At 43.0% G+C, this 23,453-nt stretch overlaps 1 protein-coding gene across 2 annotated transcripts in view; it reads right to left on the bottom strand.

The window, feature by feature from the left end:
• The window catches only part of nos1apa (nitric oxide synthase 1 (neuronal) adaptor protein a), a 139,681-nt gene that overhangs the window by 47,733 nt on the left and 68,495 nt on the right, over positions 1-23,453 (bottom strand). Inside the window, exons 5-7 of one of the 2 annotated variants that reach the window (XM_068589569.1) lie at positions 18,466-18,574; positions 7,402-7,537; positions 2,063-2,280 (exon numbers count right to left, since the gene is read on the bottom strand). In XM_068589569.1, the coding sequence (XP_068445670.1) occupies positions 2,063-2,280; positions 7,402-7,537; positions 18,466-18,574 (463 nt within the window). The remainder of the gene's footprint in view (positions 1-2,062; positions 2,281-7,401; positions 7,538-18,465; positions 18,575-23,453) is intronic. The other variant, XM_068589570.1, reaches the window with a different exon arrangement.

The raw sequence follows: 23,453 nt of genomic DNA, 5'->3' as shown, positions 1-23,453 counted from the left end.
TGTTGGAAAAAATAAAACAAACAAAAACATAAAAGTGAAAATTTAAATACTAATTGGTAGGGTACAAAACAACTCAAGGGACTCGGTCCAGGTTCTCCCTCTATCCGTGTGCACTACCTCACTAAGCAAAGCCAGGTGATGTGGGAAGTAACACAAAAAGACAAACACAATAAATATAATTATTATCCACCGTTGTTGCCAAATTGATACAGAGCCCAAGGACTCAAGTCAAAGAGCAGTAAAATAAACACACTGCTACGCCATCTCTCCGCCCTTATCATGCCGCGTCTCCCTCCCACTGCTGCCTCGATCCAAAACACAATCATGCCTCTGGCCCCATGTTGCTTGAAATCCCTTTTCCAGCAGAGCCAGGCGGCCGCGCTCACGCAGCTCCAGCCGGGATGGAGAGCATTTCTCTGGCTGCAGATGACCTGCTGTTGGTGCCATTCCACAGGCCAGGGAGCAGTCTGACTGAGCCGTGTCAAATCTCGAACACTTTTAGGCCGCACAAGCACAAACATGGTCCAGTGTCGTCGTCTTGGAGCTCAAATATACTGCTGACAGTTTCTGATTAGAAACCAAGTAGTGGGAGCTATTTCTATACTTACTTCTATACTCTCGAACACAGACTTGGTAAATGGTACATGGACTGTACTTGTATGGAGCTCTTCTAGTCTTCTGACCACTCAAAGCGCTTTAACACTACATGTCATCAGTCACCCATTCACAACCATCTATAGACTAGTGGGCGGAGCTACCATGCAAGGTGCCACCTGTCCATCAGGGTTCTAACTAACCATTCACACACCTCAGGAACAGCTTGCAGGAGCAATTTGGGGTTAAGCGTCTTGCCCAAAGACACACCTGCATGGACTAGCGGAGCCGGGGATCGAACCGCCGATCTTCTGATTGAAGGACGGCCCTGCTCAACCGCCAACGCACAGTTGGTGTTAACTTCATTTCACTGTTGCATGTATATCTAAGTCAAAGTGATTTTTTTTTTCATTTCAGGGCGCCAAGGTTATCTTGTAATAAGAAAGCCTAAAAAAAATGAAAGGAGGGAATCTGAAAGCTTGTGTAAACTCTGGATATCCTCTGTTACACATTTAGGGGTCGGCCTGACCCGACACACCAAAAAGAACAGATACTTGAGATCCCGCCAGGTTTCCGAGCCTTAACGTGAACAGACTCTAGATGTTGATGCGCAGACACATTTTTATCACCGTCCTTGTTCGGACTTTTCTTTTTTACGCCCCTGTTTGGTGATGTTGAATTCAAGACGTGCTGCAATGAAGTCAGCCGTAACACAATTAAAGAACACTTAAATCAATTTATTTAATTACGTTGTCAGTCAATCCCCTCAACAACCTACAGTATATCTTATTATCAATAACGAAGTCAAACGCTTGTCTAGAGAAATATGTTTTCTAGCTGAGCTTTGACCTTTGATTAATCGGTTGACAGCCAGCCAAACTAAACAGTCTACAACATGGAGCATGTTAGAATTAAGCAGAAAAGTCAGATATTAGAAGATGAAAGCCAAACTTACTTGTCAAAATTAATATCCTTGCTAATAAAGAAACCAAAGAAGTTGATCAATTATTCTCTTTGACTGAATTGCAAAGTGTAAATTAATGTTGTTATCCCAAAACTATAATCTTTCTAGCGTGATAATCTTTGCTTTCAGAAAAAGTTTTGTTCAAAACTTTCGAGGAGATAGGAGAACAACTTTAAATATTCCAGCAAATGTTAAAAATCTAAACACTTTTTGGTGCAACCAATATAAAAGATATAATATCTTAAACCATTTCTGATTTTAAGTGATTTGAAATTGGTTTTGTACACCTGAGATTTCCGCTCAGTTTTACATATTATTTAACTCCACACAAACACTGTTACTGTTTTGTTGAGTGAACATTGAGTGTGCAGCGCTTACTAGACATTAACTGTTCACATTGCACTGCCTTAAAATGGCGTTTAATCACGAAGAAAAGAATTAGAAGAATAAAAAAATTCTCTGTGGGGTAGAAGTAAAAAAAATATATATGCAGGGATGCTTTACCTTGCTCTCCACCTGGTTCGGGTCCGGGGCCTTGACTGTGTCATCCAGATCAGTCACTCCTCTATTGATGTTCAACTCCTCCGCTGCGGACGCGTGGCTCGCGTCTTCCGCGTCGATATCCGTCTCCTCGGCGAGGGTCGCCGTCTTCTCGGCGCCCGTTAGCTCTCGAGCTGAGCCGAGGAAAGTACACACACATACAGGTGGATGAGCACGCACCCCTGCATACACACATGTAGGCATGAGCATGGACACAGGCACACATGGGTGGACACACATGAATACACTCTGGTTAGAAACATTGTCCACAGTATGCGTTATGCAGGTTTATAAGCTACATATTAAATACATAGCATGTTCTCACTGTACAGAGGCACAACTCTTCAGAAAAGAAGAACACATTGCAAAGACAAATATAACACAATGCGGCAAAACACGGTTTCCTGGGAGTGTTCCCATTTTGTGTTTTTAAACATAGCTCTCCTATACTGTTAATACATTTTTAATGGCACAAATTGGAGCAGATTGGATCCAAACCGTGTTTTTGCTGTAAACAAGCAGTAATCAGTAACAAATGGAGATCAACAATTATGCCCATGTGTGAGACAAAGTCAATGCAGCCTACAACAAAACAGTTCATGGTTTTGGCAAAGGGAAGCGTCCAATTCAGTCGAACGCTGCACTTTGTGATCAATACATCAAAACACTTGAAAATGAGTTTCTCTATTAATTAATACAGCTGTCCTACATATTAAAATATTCCAGTAAAGTCGACACAAAATAAATGTCATTTCTGGCAAAAGGTCCCATGTTGATTTTACTAAATGGCTCCTCAGAATCTTAAGACTGTCTTTGCCGTCAGCAATCTGAATTTTGCTGAATATTTTACATTTCATTTTGATACGCCTCGCCAGGTAAATCGCCAGAAAACAACTTTAACACCGCTCGTCACAGTTGGAACACGTCTTCGCCGACTACAAAGCCTGAGGTTGTGCATCATCAAAGTCAAATGGTTCAACACGGGAATCGTAGGCGCCTGTGGTCTAGTTGTCATGCCCTTTTCTTTGTGGTTTTAAGCATAGTTATTGACAATGGACCCCTGGATAGAACTGCATTTGCGTCCTGGCAACTTCACTGTACTAGAAGTATAACTACGCTTGCAGTCTTAAACAGTCACTTACGTGGCAAAGCTTTTTCTAGCTAGAAGAGATTGTAGTTACTAACACTCACTGAAGACGACCTCTCACACAGCGCATTTTATAAAAGTGTCCCAACGTGACTTAAGGAAGAAAAAAACATTGAAAAGGGTGCTGTAAAACTTATGCCAATTCTAATGTTACCCATTCACAATCACATTGCTTCTCAAGCGTCACCTGGTCCCGTGTTTGGTTTACAAGTACGCAACATCCGGGTTGGCGAGGCCCATAGGTCAGATCCCTCTAATTGGCTATTTGGGGTTTTTGCTTGACAATCCATCGTGGACCCTTTTTCACTCAACAGGATTTGAAGGACATTCAATAGAGAAGAGACTCTCCCATTAGTCATAATAAAAAGACAGAGAACATTAGGTCCAATGATCGAGTATTCAATGGACGTTTCTGCCTTAATGTGCGACTTCTTTCCCCCATGTGTCCTCTTTCCTTCCCGTCGTTCCTCTTTATTGCCACTCCTGCTGCCGCATCCTCTTCATCCTCGTCTTCAACCGCTCAGCCCTACTGTCCATCCGGCATCCTCATGCGTCCATTCTTCACCTGGCTCTTATGCTCCCCTTCTTCCTTTTCTTAGTCTGCTATTTGTGCTGTCCTCCCCTTCCACTTAAACTTCATGCCTAATAACCTGCTGCCAGCACTACCCTCACCTCTTCCTCCATCATCACTCCTCCTCCTCCATCTTTTTTTACCCAGCTAACAGCACTGTGCTTTCCTGCCCTTCCTCCTGCCCTCTGTTGCTGGCATGTCTTCGTCCTTTTATAGTTGTTGTGTATAGTGTGGATGTTATTGCTCTTGTTTGTGTCATATATATTGTCCATGTTGTTGCTCTTGTTTCAGGAGTAGCGCCTGATTATCCTTGCACAAGTGTATTGTTAAAATTGTATTTTTTTTCTTGGTATGCATGCCTTTAGTTAAAAGGTGATATGAGAGTAGACAGGAAGAGAGAGGGGAGTGACGTTGGGGTTTTGTGGTCTGCGTCTTGGACGAGTGTATTGTTTTTACCCTTTAGTTAATTGGCTATCTGAGCAACACTAATGAGCTCTCGTGAATGCGTGTTTGTGTTGATATTCTGCTGCAGTCACACAAAATCAGGCAATCCGCACGCTGCTGGGCGGTGTGGGCTGTTTTGTAAATTAGAGTTAGAGTGGCACCCACTGGACTGACTGATTTGAATGGCTCGCTCACTGCCGGTTGAATGTTCGGCCACCACAGTGTGACGTCGGGTCGCGTTTCTCCAAAAAAACCTTTCAACTTTACCGCAGACTGCTGCATTTTTAGCTTTGGGCTTACCCACAGCCCAAATTAATGTTTTTTTTTATTTTTTTTTAAAGAAACCACCTGTTTTGGTGTGAGGGCAGCCTTATACTGCTAGTTTGCCGTTTAATATAAGTGTACTTTAATGTGCGGTTCTGACTAGTTCTTTTTGATACACGGATGACAAAATAAGCTATAACATTACAATACAATTTAAAAAACATTTTCTGCCTTATTTAAGCTAATGGCATCTAGAAAAAATACATAAACAAGTGGGATTGCATTGGAAACATTTGGGCAGCATTTCTCCCTTCTAAGAAAAACTAAGTCTACAAATCTAATTGAATGAGTCTAAATAACCTTTTATTTCTGTTCCCTATATTAATATTTCTGAATATTGCCGACACGTTGCTCATATGTCCTGCAGGCTTTATTCTGTAAGATAATATTCCATGGATGGCATTACTTTCCAGTGAGTGGGCTCTATTAGTATAATTATTAGTATCAGTTTTGTTTGTTAATAAGATTTAAATTGTTAATTTGTTGCGGCATTTAATGAAGTTGTTCTGAAACGCTGCACATGGAAGTTCTTCTGAGAACCAAACATCACTTCCTCTGTACTTTCTACTTGTTCCCCTTTTCGTCTGACGCCCTGCTGCTCACCCTTGTTCTCTCCATGCCCTCGCTGCTACGCTGTCAAGCTGTTAGAGCAACAGTGGAGCCCACAATGCCCACACTAACTGCACTCTTTGAATAATAATTATTTACCTTTTTTTAGAGGGTGTGGTGGGGACAATAATTCAAAAAGAAGCAGACAGGCGGCTCTACGATGTGTTTGAATGATAAATCTAAGATGTTAAACTGATTCAGCGAAGACGGGTTAAAAAGATAAAGGTAGTGAAATAAATAAACCACAAGCTCACCTGGCGATCAGACTAAATTAATAGGACATATTCCTGTAAAGCCGTGTAGGTCTTTATTTCCTCTTGGAATCTTAAAAAAAAGCATGCGTATACGTTCAGTTTACCTTTAGTAGCGAGCGTGCTAGTGCTAGTAAATAAGGTTTTTATGTAGAAATATAACATTTTAGAAACACAAATCACCTTCCAAACTACGACAAGCTTGGAATCCGCAAAACCAGCCTAACAAAGATATAAAAAGGGAAGAAAAACTAAACAGTCTTTGCAGCAGAGCTGGTTGGACCCTGGTTGGAATTGGCCGATGCTCTGCTATTATCTGTCAGCTTTCCTCTCTTCCTCGTCCTCAATAATCCGTAGCTTCTTTTTGCTCCCACAGCCATCCCTTCTTCTTCTTCTTCTTCTTCTTCTTCTTCTTCTTCTTCTTCTTCTTCTTCTTCTTCTTCTTCTTCTTCTTCTTCTTCTGCTTCTTCTTCACTATCCATGGTCTCCTTCAGCTTTCCGTCGCTCTAATCCGCTATCTCCCACTTTTCTATTCCCTCTCCTTTCATTGCCATGATAATTAGGTCTCCAGATAAGCTCATTGGCTGTGCGTGACGGCTCTTGTGTCGCTTAACGCACCGTGACAGCGAGTGTGTGTTTGTGCATCGGCCCGGTTTTGTATGCGCGTGGGGTCCTTCCATTACGGGTGGATGTACAGTTAGAGCGTGTGGGTGATCTCCGGTCTCATCAGCATGTGAAAAGAGAGCTCTTCTCTGGAGGGCTGGAGGGGGATGTGGAGATAACCAACCCCCAGCCTGACGCTGACAGATCAGGGTGGGGAGGGTGGCCAGCGCTGGCTGCTGTAATGACTGGAACGAGGGCGTGAAAGAGCTCCGATCGTGGAGCCTTCTCACTGCTGAATCCTCATGGCCGTCCCTCTCAGAGCCACGTGTCCCTGGGCTGCAGTGAGGACCATCCTGTCCAGGCACGAGGCAGCGGATAAAAGCAGCTCAGCCCACCAGTGTTGCTGTGCGGTGCCTTCTTTCTTTGGGTTGACTCATCCGTGACATTCATTCCAGCATCGCCCTCTCCTGCTCGCCAACTCGGTCACAAAGCAGGCAGGAACGAGTCTGTGTCGGTGTGTACGTGTGTGTGTGTGTGTGTGTGTGTGTGTGTGTGTGTGTGTAGTTCACTCTGTTTATGCTATCAGAGAACATATGACTGTGTGATAGGTGTGTAGCTGTTAGTGCATACTTCTGAATGTGCTGTCAAGACTTCAGCTTTAGCATTATTTTTGGACTATACAATACATTTCCACCTTGGCCTTAAAGGTGAGGTCGCATATTTCTTTAGTTTTATTCCGTGACCTAAAAATACTGCTCCTTCCTGGTCTGTCTAAGTTTTTCTTCCGAAGTGGGGAGTTATGCTCGGCATCACTTCTGGGCTGAGACCTTCTTCACATCTGGATGAATGGATCCTGGCTTCAGCTTCCTCTATAACTGCATCTTTCTTTTCCCTTCCAAACTCCAAAACCTACAACCCTCCCTCAAATTATTTGAAGTACCACTCAAGCTTCCTCCATCTTCGGCCATCACTTCTACCGGTAATGATAGCGTTGCTGAAGTCTTGAAACTTGGTGACATTGCTAAAAAACAAGTCAGAGAATCAACAGGTGGTTTTATATCAGGCCACTTTTTTTTTAGTAAGAAATTTGTCACTGATACTACAAAATATGATATGTGTTTTATAGACACAAAGGAAGTCCATTTAACGAGAAGTTGTGAGGAAAGAAAATTTCCATCGTACGGTGACGTGGTGCGCACCACACACGCCTGGTTTTGTGGAAGAAAATATAAGCGTAAAGAAATATATTCCACCAGTGTTTGAGGCCAGGATCAGCAGCATTAAACATTTACACACAAAGCATGGCCAGGAAGACTTTGGAGTAGATTCTGTGTGTGTTTGTGCGGTCGTGTACCTGTGATAGAGGAGTTGCTGCCGTTCTTTTCGCCGTTCTGCTGCCCGTCTGCGTTCTGCTGCGTGTGCTGCAAACTCAATTTATGACAAACCTCGAACGCCTGGCCGACTGTCCGGACAATACGCATGGCCTGACTCTGGGTGGAAGAAAGACAAAAAAAAAAGAAAATATGCAGTTGTAATTCCCAGAATACAACCTTGACCACTTGTGTGTTGCCAGTTAGTTGGTTCAAAACCCTCAGTACTGTGCAAAGTCTTTTTTCCCCCTTAGAACTTTTTCTGACCAACTTTCTGTAGACAGTGCTTTTTTTCTTTGTGATCTTTGTGATCAAACAAACCAGATATAGAAAACCTATCCCTTCCAGGGAATTTCTTCCAGGAAATATTGAAGTCCAGATGGTTTCCACTCTTGTCAGATGCAGACTGGAAGAGAATTTTTAAACAATGGGCAGTTTGAAATCATCTATATAGGTCAGAGAAAAAAACAACGTCACCTGATGACATTTACACAATGGAGTCTGGGGTAGAGGAGGTTGTCTGTATCCAAGTGTACTCAGTGGAATATCACAATGTAGTTTCTAGTTATGACTGGATTCCTACTTTGTCCTCAGGTGCAAAGAGCTGGATGCGTCTGCTTATCTCTCATCTGCCCGGCTCTGAAAAGGCAGGTCAAGTGAAAATAACGTACGTGACTTCTGTCTGCCGTCAGCCCCACTCTCTTGTCTGGTTTGTCGCAGTAGAGAGAGGGTGTAGAGGCAGAAAAGATTTCATTCTGAAGCACTGAGGCCTACCCTCCAAACACCACTCATCCTCAGCTGAATGAGCAGAACAGATGTAGTCCGGTGGAAACAAAAAGCCAGAACAAAATCAAGACCCTTCCAAAGGACATGCGATCCTTCCTTGTCCTGGTTAAACCCTGAGTAGCAGTCTGGAGTACGAATCAGTGTCAGAACAATATGTGACCCTAGGCTTAGTATCGGATGAGAAATATAATGTATTAGCCACAGCTGGGTGTTACATTAAAAGCTTAACCTGGTTTTGGCAAAGTCTGACGTTCTGGGCCTCGGCTTCAGTCCACAGAGCTTTTTTTTTTTTGGTTTTGTGGTTTCAGAAAAACATTAACTGTCCTTTACTGTTGTAAAGTTTGGCTGCAGCCCCGTTATGCTCACAGTCTAATGTATTACTATTTTATTTCTATATCAACATTGCTGCTTCAGCTTCATTTAGTGCTGATGTTGTTCCCATAGTGACCAGCCAGCAGCTGCTTGTATCAGCAAAAACCAGTAATGCCCTGATCGTAAAAAAATAAACATGCCCGATACCTACTGACCCTTAGCACAGCAGCTCCTGCCAACAGTGACCAAGCTGCCTTTGTGGCCGACACTTCACTGTGTTTGGTCCCCCCGCTAAAAGCCACTGACGGCATGTGGCCACTTCAAAAGTGTTGACGGGCTCTCAACTCCAGTTTTGAGTATCAAACTACTCATGCGTCATTATATTGTTCAATCTGGGAATGGGAAGGGAATAATAATTAGGAACGCTTCCCTTGATGTGACGCAGTGTTTAAATCAATGGATGAATTGATTGTTTGAAATAATCAATAGTTGCGGCCGGCACCATTTTGTTAGCGAGCAACGGACTTGAGGAGCTTCTGTATCAGAAAGTAAGAAGACACCATTGGGGTCCATTAAAGCAAATTCAGCGTCAGTCACACCTTGTCACAGATTTCAGGCCTAAACCATCTTCAACTTCTAACGCATGTCCCTCTGTCATCTGTCGCCACTCGTTTCCAAGTTTCTGGCAACTAGTTTCAATATCCTGAAACAGATAAGACACATTCAACCAGCACTAAGAAAAGAGAAGATACACAATTGCCAGTTGGCTTCAACAGCAAGACATCAAACTAACAGAGTCAAAATGAAAAATACACAATGTTGGGAATATACTTCTCTATATCCTTTACTTTCACTCATCTGGTTCTTTTCCTTCACAGACCCACTGTTCAGTTTGCTGTGCAGTTCTTCTCCTCCATCAATCACACCCCATCTCGTCCTCCTCCTCCTCTGTGGACCCTCTCTCTTCATGTCTTTTCAACCCACGCCGGTCCTCAGCGTGACAGTAAACACATGTGTTTTCCTTTGAACACATTTCCACAGGCAGTCAAACAGGGGATGATGACAGATGCTAGTGTTGCTCCACACACCAAAGGCTGGAGCTCCCCCGACTCTCCCACTGGATGATTGGGAAAAACACAAGCTAACGCAACGCTGTGAGCACAGCCTCTGTCACAGTCAACCCTTTTTAAAAGGGTTGACTGTCCTAAAAGTATAAATCTGCAATATCCTCAAAGCAGGTCGCCCGACGTCTCTCAAGTATTGACGCATTGCCACACAAAAACTGTTCAAATGCATCCATTTTCTTCAAACCTTTCCAGGTGTTGGCACACAGAGGTGTCCAACCAACACACCTCAATGGCTTAATGGATTTTTTGAAAAGAGGAAAAAACTTGTGCACAAACCAGATTTAGGCAAGATTCAGAGGTCTGGAACCAGCTAACTTTACACCAAGAACTACTGAGTTAACACCACCCAGAGTAAGCAGAAACGCTTTAAAAATAGGTTTGATTTTAATATTTGAAATTAAACAGAAGTATGTATATATTTAGTAGGGTGATACTAAAAACATTTCTTTTAAAAGATCTATTTTCTTTCGTCACCATGGGTCCAAATCTTCAGCAGGCAACTCCACCGTAGTCTTTAATGTTGGGTGCGGTAAGCAACAGAGAGGCGGCGGATCTGAAGAACCACAGAGGTCAGGGACATCATTTTGGAGCATATCAACTACACAGTCAAGTGTGAGTATATATATTTATATAGCTAGGATCTCAAAAATCTATTCTAAAAATAGCAAGATGCCAGGAACATAGAAACTGAAGGACAGCAGTGACGGGAGCTCAGATTCTTCTTTCCAGTTCCACTCTGCTCTCTGTGGACTCAAGGTGTTTCATAGACTTTTTGGGGACACTGGAGAGCAATTTATTACAGGAGTTAAGCCTCATAGTAATAAAACCCTGCACATGCTGTTTCACCTCGAGAAAGAGAGACTTTGACCTGAAGAGCGGTTCTTTAAATTCCAGAGCGCCGCTTTGGTGGCGTTCTTTATGCGTCTGAACACTAAATCAGAGTCAATGATAACATAAAGACGTCTCGCCTGTGAGGAAATTTGTTCACACACTGAAAAAGATAAATGTTTACACTCTTATGACAATTTCTACTTTGTGACCATGAGATAAACCACTGTCTTATCTAGGTAGCAAAAGTAGAAAAAGCTCAACTTTGTCTAAAAAGTAATGAAATCCTTTAAAGCCACCCTCCCAATGGATTACTTTGGTGTACTCAAGCATGTGATCATCACAAAAACAAAGAAAAGGACTGCTTTCTGTGAAACCTCTCCAAAGGTTGTACAATCCTACATTGTGATATTATAAACTGCTGTCTCGTGCTTTGATCTGTTACTCAAATTGGATTTAGTGGCTCATATCTTATCGTCTCGTGCTGCCACCAACGCGACTGCAATTGCCATGATTTTCCTTTAACGATTGACCCGGTAGTTTTAGTTGGCTAAGCCGATCCTTCTCTTCGACAGAGAGGGGGCAGGTTACCAAAACGCTCATGAAGTTGTTTTGGAACAGCGACATATGGGTTGTTCTGGAAGATACCGTCAAAGGACTTCTTGGCGTCAGTTTTCACTATTATCCATACCTCTGTTAAGCAGACACTCCCATCCAACGCACTTCTCTTTTTCAGCCGACTCGCTCTTGTATCTAGACACTATTATATGCCCAGAACCAATTCTTCAATGTACCTCCAATTTTAGCAGCTGACAAGGACGCTAAGAGATTTATCACTTCGACGCAAAGCATGTGCATTCTGCTCAGAAGACATGAGCAGTTCTTTAACTGGACATCTGTCACCATCTCTGCCGAGCCTTCTTCCGCTATGTCTCTATCGCTCTTCCCATCACTTCTCCTCTCTGTCAATTTCGACTGAGTAAACGCAGCCTCTCTGTGTCTCTGACGGTCTCCGTCTCTCTTCTCTATACATCACGCTGCCAGTGAGCTGGATCCCTGCAGCAGAGTAGTCTCTCGGAGCAGCCATAGGATAGAGCCGAGTCAAAAGGCCGATGCATTATTCATCCCAGATTACTCTCAAAGGTTCAGAGGGGCTTTCTCTGTCTTTCTAGAAGTCTTGGCACAAGCAAAGATAAGGGACAAAAGGGAATATAGTGCACCTGGGGGAAAAAGCAGGGGAAACAATGAAAGGATGGCAGGGGAGTTACTTCTGATTGAAGCATTTCTTAACTCTTTCCCTACTGTAGATGAGCTCAGTGATTCTCTTTTCTTTCTGCAAGTGCACATTAACCACAACCATGAAAAACCTATCCAGCCATCACTCCGTGCACACACGGTATTAGCAGTATAGGATAGAGGAGATTAGCTCTGATGAATTCTGCTTTCTCTTATTAACTGGCTTACCTGGACTACCTGATCACCGGCTAAGTGCTCTAATCATTGGGGCACCGGCTGGCCTGACGCTTATCAAACACTTTGATTGCCTCGAGGAAATTAGTGGGACAGCCAGGAGCAATAATCCAGAGCGTGCAAGAGCAACGCAGACGGGCATTATCCAGCCAAAAATAAGAACTAATCAAGGAGCCGGTTTGAGAGCGTTGGCGAGCGAGAGTGACAAGTTAGTGGAGTGTAAGGAAATGAAGTCCTGGTGCATCGGTGACTTTTCAGGACCATTAGCTCGCTTTGCAAAGCTAGGGTTCATCATCCAAACACACATTTTCCCACTAGATGGGTTTCAAATCTATTGTTTTATTCCAGATAGAAATGTGTCTCGAGCATCGAGTATGAAAAACGGTCAAGTATTAAAAGCCAGTTTGGCCTAATTATATCATAAGATCTACTAAACTGAATGTTAGGACCATATTCATACACACAATAACTCAATGCAACTATTGCCACGCTGAGCCTTTTCCTTTTTTTCTTCTTTTTCAAGTTAGCATGTTTTCTTACAGACGCTTCAGTTTCTTCCCTCCATCCCCATCCATGAATTTCAGCCGGACAAGGTGACCCATATAAGTGTGAAAATGTGAGCACGGATGTGCTACAGTTTGCTCATTGACCCTGTGATCCGTCCAAACCGTTCCCTGCTCAGACAAAAACGGTCTGAGAAAGTGACTGTGGACGGTTGTCGTCTATTGTTAACCATCGAGAGGGCTCAGGTGCGGCCTCACAGACGACTGAGCAGACAGCAGGTGACGTCGTGTCCCGGCTCCGAGGCCGGATGAGGACGCGGCCCGCAACGCCGTGTCCTGCGGCGGCCCCGCACGCCAGACTGGACCCCGCCTCTTCTCCTCAGACGGGATGGCACTACTCTAAACAAACCGAAACTCATGCGTCATCTGAACCAGTCGTGTGGCTTCAAAAACAAGCTGTTGTAAATAGAGTCACGGCAGTGTGAGACAGAGCTGGAGGTGCGCTCGCTGTGGAAACTAAATTGGATCGTGTTCCATAAAAAAAAATACACACTGAACAAGAAAACAGGACACAGTAGAGACTCCAGTCTGTGTTTATATCTCAGCACCGATTTGATCTCATGACCAACCCGACATGCTATTGCTGATATTGAGCACCTGGAAAGCAGCGATCTGACGCAAACAGACAACGCACCCACGGTGGACCGATGACTCATACCACTATGCTGTATTGTTTGCCTCTGGTGTAAAAGTGCTGCAGCCTTGACAGGGAAACACATTGAGAGAGTGAGAGACTAAAAGTTTTGGACAGATGAATATTTCACTGAAATATGGATATTTAATTTTTTTTAAAAGTGCTGAAAAGCTATTAAATCCCATTATCTTAACCGGGCTGTGTTGAGAGTGACGCCAGTGCTTATCGTTGATATGCCTGCAAATAGCCATATGTCATCTTACATCAGCAGTACTCAATGTCAATGATGAAACAATTGATTCTGGAGCTTTACCCAGGCCAACTATATTTAAAGACTGGCCATTTTAAATATAAATCCACCACGCTTCCTGTACTAAACCATATAGTTTTGGAGGACAATACAACTTTAAAAATGTGTTTTAATATGCGGCCGGTCTTGTGTGCGCGCGTGCCGATAGCTCGCATACGTGTCTGCAAAACGATAGACAATATGACCGGAAATTGGTATAACTTTATTTGGGGGGGGGTCGAGATGAAGGTTGTATCTCGCGGCATTACACAATTAAAAAGGGTTTGTCCACGCAAAACATGATTCCACTGTTTGCCACTCTATTGGCAATGTTAGGGAGAATATTTTGAGCAATAAAACAAATGTGTTTATTAGCTCTAGATGAAAACTAAATTGAGGAAGAGACCAATAGAATAGAGTAGCCTGCCCCATAATATACATGTAACGTGGTTATGTAATGTGACGTGAGTTAGTAGCTTAGTAACCGCCATGCTGTAGTTCTGAGTTGGAGCTCAGCAAGAAAAACATTTTGAATAAAATGATTATCTCTCAAAGTTATTTTCTCCAGTCATGATGGGAATATTACTTTAGATCTATTAATTTATATCATATATATATATATATATATATATATATATATATATATATATATATATATATATATAATAAAGAAAGAGAGAGAGAGAGAGAGAGAGAGAGAGAGAGAGAGAGAGAGAGAGAGAGAGAGAGCAATACACATATACACTAGATATTGTATTGGTTAAGGGGCTCGCCTATTGTGGGCCGTACTCTTTCAATCCCACGATAGAGCTGGTCGATGCATCACACCTGGGAGATTTCTACTTTCTACTTACTGAGTGCTCTAGTTCCTAATGCAATCACCTATGAGCAAAGCAAGTCATTCACAAGACACTCCATCATTATTTGGGCTTTCCAATCACACTCAAAGGCAGAAGATCAACTTGTGGTCCGTGTCCGAGGCTAAATGAGTAGGAGCCATTAGCCGACACTGATTGACAGCATATGGCTGGAGAGGGAACTCAATTAACACTTGACACAATCACAACCACAACCCTCCATCCATCTCATCAAGCAGCTGTGGACAGCAGATGAGTCGTTAGCCATCGTAAACATAAGATGCATAAATTCACTGTTTGTTCATTTTATGATTTGAATCATGTGGGCGTTAAGTGCATTTGCATTACGTCACTTACTGGAAAAAGGAATGCTATGCCCTATCAGTATAATTATAACAATAACAATAAAATCAAATCACAGCAGCAGTGATGTGCTGTGCTGTGCTCCATTATCAGGTTTAAAAGAAGGGACACGTGTCTCTCTTCATGCTTCACTCGTTCATGTGCAACTGCCTCATTGCTGATAATGTGGAATAAAGATTGGGCAGAGGTTGCAATGATAGGAAGGCATTATATCTGGATGGGCTTTACCACACTAAGTACTAGTAAAGACTGAATACTTACTGCACACACAACTGCATGGTGATTCACAACACACCCTCTGGATTTATATACTGTAGTTCTTGCCCACCAATGAAAACTTAGTGGAAGAATAGGTCATATGGTCACTTGAATAACAATCTTAAGGGGGCCATCACATATAACAAATGGCCAGTGGGTTTCAAGATAAAAACTGAGGCCTGCTTGAAAACTTTCTACCAAGGAATGCTGACATGACAAAAAGCTTCAGAACAAATTCTAAATGATACGGTTTCATTGGGAAGACTGACTGATCAACATAGTGATGTTAAAATCAAGAGTAATTGCACTAACAATGGTGAAAAGTGTGTGTGTGTGTGTGTGTGTGTGTGTGTGTGTGTGTGTGTGTGTGTGTGTGTGTGTGTGTGTGTGTGTGTGTGTGTGTGTGTGTGTGGAAAAAGTTTATATACCTGGGTGATACAGTGTGTAAAATTCACTGCGTATTGGCAATGACGTGATATGTTCAAATAAATGTCCCATAAGAAACGATACAGTCTTTAATGATGGAGTGTCATCAGAGTAAATCCATCCAACGGTTGTCGAGAACTTTACTAGAACCTTCAATTGTTGACGTCATCAAAACTTTAAACCTTCCATGACCCTTTTGCTCCGACTGTTATTTCTCACCTAAAACCGCCTTTTCCGAAATCACACAAAACACACTGGAATACAATAGTTTTAGAGGGTTATACAAAAACACAATCACACACACACACACACACACACACACACACACAAATTGACCTCTCAATTGAGGCAACATTCAGTATTCACTCCGTGGCCTTTGCTTCATCACTTTCACTTCAATTCTCCATAATAGAGGCCAGGTCATTCATTAGCCTCCTTTAAACTGTCAATAGGAGGAAGAAGGGGGAGAGTGAGAGTGCATGAGTGAGACCGGGAGAGAGAGAAAGACACACAGCCTTTGTCAGTGTTGGAACTGATTGGCCACTAAAGTATTTTTATGCCACTGTAATCTAATGCGCAGCCCTTCTTTCCCTTCTGGTAGTTAAGAAGGAAATAAAGTCGGCCTAATCTCCTACTTCATCTCACACTCGCAAAACCTCTGCGTACAGAAAACCCCACACACACTTTATATGACATTTTTATTGCACTTCTGATACGTATGTGGCCGTGCTTTTTGTATTATGCCGAGAGAGTTTCATACTTTTTTGTTGTGTTTAATCTTCTGCGTCCTTTCGATGCACATTACAGTTGGACAGTTTGGTACCTGCCGCCATAAAGCTTGATTGGCTGTGGTCGCATGAGTCGACTGGACTACTCGATATTTTATTAATGGTTTGTTATGCTTTTAGGTTGTAGAAAGTTCTCTTCATAAATATATCATTTCATATAAAGGGTCGGCAATGTAATAAAATGAGCCCTGCAATGGACTGGCGACTTGTCCAGGCTGTGCTCTGCCTTTGGCCATTGACAGCTGGGATCAGCTCCAGCGAACCCTAAACAGGATATACGGTTCAGATTATGAATGGAAGGGTGGATGGTAATTTGTCCACGGAAAACAAAACACTGGTTAAGTTTAACTGGACTGACCACGGAAAGTCATCGGTAAAACAAACTGTCTGTAATGAACTGAGATCACTTTAGCAAAGCACTTCTTCAAACTCCACAATAGAAATAAAAGGTTAGTCAAGTTATTGAATATGAATATTGAATATCAGCTGAATGTACTGTGGGCTGATACATCCCAGTTTAAACCTCCTGAATCTCACCACCAAGTAAACTGGCCAAAGAATAATGACTTCCCAAAACATTAAGAGCTCAATCGCACCGTTGTGGTTCAGTGATGATCGAGGGTCACTTATATTTTTCCGGACAGGAAAACAAATTAAAAATCAATGGCTGTTTGGGGAATGGGGGTGTACCAACAGTATTCTGTACAGTATCTGTGTTAGCAGAGTAGTCATTACTGAAGGGGAAAAGAAACATTTATATAATAGAGGATTTGTTTTTATGTTCCGACTTGTTCTTATCCTCTCTGGTCTAGTATTATTCATACCTGAAAACAATAAAGCAAAATAAACTTTTGTGTACGTATTATCTCCAGCTTCTGTGTTTTCATCGAGCCGGGTACTTCGCCTGCTGTCATTCACTAGACATCCACACGGAGAAATTGTCCCCACCAGGAATCAATCTCTTAAAAATATCTTCAGTAACCATAACATGTATTTGCAAGCCGGATTTAGACCAGATGGAGACAGTAACAATTGAGATGTAACTGTTAAACATTATGGTGTTCTGCATAAACAATTAAAAAACTATCTTCCCCATATGTCTTGTTCCCCTGTGTAAAAAACATTGTACATGCACACACACAACCACACACACACACACACACACACACACACACACACACACACACACACACACAAAGACTAAATATAAATGTGACGCATGGTCTGGGGAAACTACTGTACGACCCTTAAGCTTGAAACCAGTCGGTGTGTGCGTGTGTGTGTGTGTTCTCAATGATATGTCAATGCCAGGCTGTCTGTAAGCGATAATGAGGCAGTGTGTGCTTCACCCAGCTAACCCCTGGACTGAACTATGATTACAGCTACAGGGGGAACAACGTCGCTGGACAAACGGCTTCTCCTTCTCTCCGCTCTGCAGCAACGCGTCCGGCCCAAGTGGGTTTCCGACCTCTCCCTGAAACCTCAACAATGACAAGTCCGTGATGCCAGGAGGATTTATTGCTGCTCAGCAGCCTTGTGTCCCTCTCAATTGGCGGCTGTCAGAGTGTGACTCAGACAGTGGCATGATTTAGGAAAGGAGGAGGACTTACTCGAAAAAAACAATACACAACCTAGAGCCAGTGAAAATATTGGGAAATGACACACTTGGTGGCTGGCTGGCTTTTTTTTTTTTACCATCTTCCTAGTCTGGAGAGAAAGAGAGTTGTTTATTACAACTCATGCGAAAAAATGAATTCCTTCAGTACCAGAATATGAATTCAGACCTCTAGCTTTCCTCATCTTCCGTGCATCAGTCAATTTGGCAAATCTAACGTTGTTCCCAATTTCACACTGTAAGAAACCTATACCAATGCTTCTTAAATCTTTATTTTCTATAATAATACTGTCATCCGCCCTTCGCCACGTCCACTCGAAGTAACACACGTGTGACGTTCTTATTCAACAACTTTCTTGAACCAAAGAGCAACGAGGAAATATCTAGAATTCCTCTCCAAGAAAACGGGATGCAATGCCTTTTTTTGATATCTTCGACATATTGATTCATGATGAATATCATAAATCAATTTTGTTTAGCTTTTAACCAGGTTAGATAAAGAACGATGCGCTTCTTTTCACACATGGAAGCCACTCAGTTTACAATCCCAGCGAGATATGTTGGCCACGGAGACATTTAGGGCCTTGTTTTATTTCCCGCTCCACCCTCACAGGGTCGAGCTTCATCCAGTCTGGGACTCGATGACTCGAGGTGAGCCGCTCATGTCCAGTCAGAGGTTCTACACGGCTTCAGAGGAGAGAGCTTCGTGACGGGCGACACCGTCTTTCTTACCTTCTTCTTGGACTTGAAGACGTTGCAGCGGAAGAGGTTGCTCTGTCCGTCTCTGGCGATGTAGCTGAATATCTTCAGATCCTGCGAGTCGTGAGACACGTAGAATATTCTGAAAGATAGAATGAAATAGGTCAGGAATAAATAAGTAAAAAGTAAATATGATGCAAAACAAAATTGGAGCCTGGCAGCGGTTCTAAATGTGTCTTAAGACGCAAAACAGGCACTCAGCCCGTTTCTCTGGGGTTTCAATGTGACAAAAATAAACACTATTTTAAATTTGTTTTAATCCGTAGACATGCGACGAAACTCCGACTCAAAAAGGAGGGGAAAGAAAAGTTGTGATTAGATTACGGGGGAAGTCTTATTTAAATAAAACAAACTGGCATCCGGACTCCCTGTATTATTTCTATGGGACTTTGAAGCAGGAAGTTCAGAGGCACAGATTGAAAGTAAACTTCAAAATTCAAAGTATTAAAAAAACAGAACTCAAGTGACAACAGTGAGACAAAGGAGGTGAGACAACAAACATATCCTGTGTAAGCGTTGAACTGAGTCTGAGACTGTAATGGAGTTCTCCTGGTTCGGTGAGACAGGACTATAGGGTGAGCGGACAGAAAAACAGATGAGACCGGTATAAGGACACGTAGATGGCGGTGAATTCCTGGAGGGAGATATCGGTGAACGTCGGTGTGCAGGTCGACTCTAAACGGTCGTTGCGCCACCTGCTGTTCTGGCGTATAGAAAACGCACGGGAACTATAAACCAAAACGAGTCCGTCGATCCAACTGCGTGGCCAGCCGCAGTTGAAGTTGCAAAAGTATAATTCACCCTTTAGGGTCCCTGTGAGGGACAAGCCACTTCTTTTGTCCATGTTCAGTCGTAAGGGTCCCTGTGAGGGACAAGCCACTTCTTTTGTCCATGTTCAGTCGTAAAGGTCCCTGTGAGGGACAAGCCACTCCGTCTTTGGTCCATGTTCAGTCTGTTGCTTACCTAAAAGATGTATGTTAAAGACCAGCAATTGATTTACTTTTTACAAAAGCAATAAGTGCTGTTCATGTTTTCTTGAACAATTGCACTGAAGTCTGGTTCGAATGAGGTGGAGATGTGTCATTCTCTAAACAGTATTCCAAATGCATCTTATTCATATTTAGAGTTTGCATTCCTTTAGTCCGCTGCAGAAAATGTGCGTATCGTCGCCAACTGACGTAGGAATATATTAGCTGAATATAAACAAGTAGCTATACTAGTACAACTCGGCATTTTTCTTTTTACAACTACCAACAGTCATACCTTCTAGGTACCTTGGTGCCCCGGCACCAGAGGTGGGATGTTTCTAAACTACTGGCAGATGCCCCGGCATCTCGTAGAATTAGTGGCAACTGCTCGAGATGCCCCGGCATCTGAGTTGGGAACCGGATATGCCTTTATGAGATTGAGCTTGCCTTCTCTTTGTTAAGCGCCACAACGGATCTGATTTATGATGAGAAAAGAACACTTCTGTGGAGACAAAGCGCCACAGATGACAATGTGGTGACGCAGCTGCAACAAAGAGGCTGGAAAATATCTCAAACCGAGACGGACACTTCAACAAGTCAGGGTCGGGTTTGTTTGTTCAAAGAAAAACACACAATCATTAATACACAGGAAATAGAACTTCCATCAATAATCTACAGAGGACAGGCAGCTTTTTATATCAAATCTCAAAGACACTTGTATCTAGTTGTTTGTGGTTGTGTATTTTTTCATATGTTCGGTAATAAACCTCAGTCGTGTTCAGGGACATGTTCACCGGCAATATGTTGCTCTCCAGGAGGAGTTGGAATGTTGTTTTCTGAAGCACTGTGCTTCCACATCGCAGGGTTCACGTCGCCTTCCAGTCAGAGTTTATTGTCTTCAATATTTCCCCAATATATACCCTTCGTCTCACCTCTAAACTAAAAACGCTCTCTGAACTATGAGGCTTTTCCGCTTGCTGTGGGCAATTCAAAGGCCACAGTGGATTAGTTACGATTGGTAGAAAATAATCAAACACAGTGGGTGCTGATGATGGAAGCAGCAAAGCAATGAGTCGTGTTATAAATGTTATTGGTTACCATTTGTTGTTTTCTATGAATAAACTAAACTTGAGCCATTTGGCTTCCTTCTCAGCTCTGTTGTACTGAGCGGGCACAAGGTAAATACATACTTTATAGTCCAGGTGCATCCAGGTGTTTCGATTATCCCAGAAACAAGAGTTTAGTTGGGGGCGGTTAAACCATGATGTTGGCGACACTTTATTTAGTTTGAGAGCAAAGAGGACAAAAACATGGCAGTTCACTGCAAATAGGAATTGACTGGGCACACAAGTGGGTCAGAAATCTACTTTGCCAAAGTGAGAAAGTTATCTCTGTGTGTGTGTGTGTGTGTGTGTGTGTGTGTGTGTGTGTGTGTGTGTGTGTGTGTGTGTCTGCTGAACATCACACTCGCTCAACTTCATTATTCACCTATCAACGGTTCGTTGCTTCAGCAATAGTTGATCACTGTCTGTCACTCTGCCACAATTCAGCTCTTCTCCTCCCCCCTTCCTCTTCCTCCTCCTACAGCCGGACTTTCCCTTCCATCCTCCTCCTCCTTGAACCTTTTCTTATCTATTCCATTATCTGAGTCTGAATCCTGCATTTGGGGCATTCTCTTTCTTGCCATTAGCCCATCTAATGAATGACCCTCCTCCTCCTGCTGCTGCTGCTGCTCCAGCCGGACTTTCCCCTCTTACAAAGGGCCTCAGTCTCTTCTGTCCCTCTCCCCTAGCATCATCCCAAATATCAACCTTACTTGCATGCTGGTCGCCTCCAGATTTGACATTCAGGACGAGCTGATGACCACAATACTTCGCCCTGTATAATCAAGTTTTATTTATGTATCCAGACTTGCAGACTAAATCATGGTGGGACTTTGCAGTGAGACAGCAAAAAAGGCTGCTGCCTGTTGGAAAACAGTTTTCTGCAGGTTAATGAGTTCCATCTAAACATGAAATAGCAACCAGAAACCTCGAGCAGAACAGCGTCCTAATTGGGCAATTAGTGCCATATCAAAGCGCCAGAAGGTGTAATTGTGGTAATTTATTACAGTGAGAACAAATGTTATCCACCAAAATGTATCTCTGTATAGTTTTTTCTGCGCATGTTTGTTTTATACAAACCAGAAGTCAGGGGTCTCTCAGTGACATTTCTGGAGTATTTGTTTTTGGCATTTTCTGTGGGAGCCAGACTGGCTGAGGACTCGATGTACAGGTGGTGTCTTTGTTTAGCACCCTGCTTAGCAGACTGACAAAATACCAGACCCTGCTATCTGCAGTGACACACACACACACACACACACACACACACACACACACACACACACACACACACACATGCTTTAAATTCCTAGAGATGCTTCAGTGATTGTGTTAGCTGTGGTTTGTCTTACTCACAATCACTTGATTCAAATACTACTTTATAAACGCAAAGCAGTAGGAGTGTAACCTGTAATGTCACAAACGACCCCTGAATGCACAAAACTGTGGGTGCAATGTGACATCACGCCTGAAATAGAGCCCACACTGTAGTTAAGATAAATGGACACGTCACTCACCCATTCACGGCTCCACCTGCCCATCAGGGCTAATTGACATTCACCCCGAGGCGAAGGACGACCTCGCTCCAGCAGCTGTCCTTAAGGGCTCTTTTTCATCTAATCCAAAAGTCTTGCGTTTTGTCAATATGTCGAACTTGGCAGTAAAAGCCAACCCTTGCCCACACAAAAAAAAAATGCGTATGATGAACTGTGTTCATCTTCAGTCTGATGCCACTCCATCATAAAAGATTTTAAAGTCTCTAATGGGCCATTGATTTTAACATATCACGTCATTGCCAATATACAGTAAATCTAACACACTGTCTCACCCAGTCCAGGTATGTTCATTTTTATTTAATTACTTTACACGATCTGTATTCTTTTCAACTTGCATAACATATTAACATATAGATGTTTTAATTTGATTTCTTATGTCAATGTTATTGTCTTTTTACCATTTTTTGTCCAGCTGTTTTGTCCTTGATCCTCACTGTTAGTCACATTTCCATTATAAGAGAAACGCAAGTGTAGTATGTGCACACATACTAGTGGTTGTGATTCTGAAGTACACGCAGGAAGTGAGTTAGCATGAGTTAGCAACAGTGTGCTCAGCACAGCTCATGAGCGGCTCAGGACAGAGCTGAGACGTCACATTTCACGGAGTATACTTTCTGGAAAATACGTCAGAACACGGCGACATTATGCGCAAGGCGATTATGTGAGGCCGAGGTGGGGCGGCTGCAGCCTTAATAAGAGGCACAGAGTGCTAACCGAGGTCTTTGTCATCAAGCCGTGTCAACTACTGGAGGAAAACTGTCTGCACCCTTCCAGCTGCACTTTGCGGAAACCTTTGAATTGTCTCGCCTTTCAACCCCACAAACCCTGCTGTGATCAAAATCAATGTCCCGACAGATTTCTGGTCTTTGAAATCCAAAGCGGAGGGGTGGGGGTGTTCTGCCAATTGTTGCCTGTAGGGAACTGAAACATATTCAAAACATGTCGGGAAGGAGAAAAAAGAAAAGGAAACATTACATGCTGGCAGACAAGTAAAGCTCAGCCAAGAGTGAGTGAAAGTGAGCTTAGCTGACTGGCTTAGCTGACAAATCCCCAAGCGGCGCGGAGATGACGGCTCAGATACATCTCTATCAGCAGCTCTTAGGGGGAACATCTGCCAAACATTCAGGTGAAGACGCGTCGGATGGATCACATCTCAGACTTAGAGGCAGGGAGACGTCTAAAGGCCAAACAAATCAGTCCAGAAATACTGCCAGCAGAAACGCTTCTTATCTTCAGTTTCAAGGTGGTTTAAAAAGGTACAATACACAACGGTTCCACATGAACGACCGTCTCTGTCCTTCTCTCTGTCACGGGGTGAATTAAACCGGGAGCCATGC

The sequence above is a fragment of the Clinocottus analis genome, unplaced genomic scaffold, assembly GCF_023055335.1.
Source record: "Clinocottus analis isolate CAN_PGR_092001 unplaced genomic scaffold, fCliAna1.0.p SCAF_23, whole genome shotgun sequence".
In the NCBI taxonomy this organism is placed as follows: Eukaryota; Metazoa; Chordata; class Actinopteri; order Perciformes; family Cottidae; genus Clinocottus; species Clinocottus analis.
This window is presented reverse-complemented; position numbering and strand designations above follow the sequence as displayed.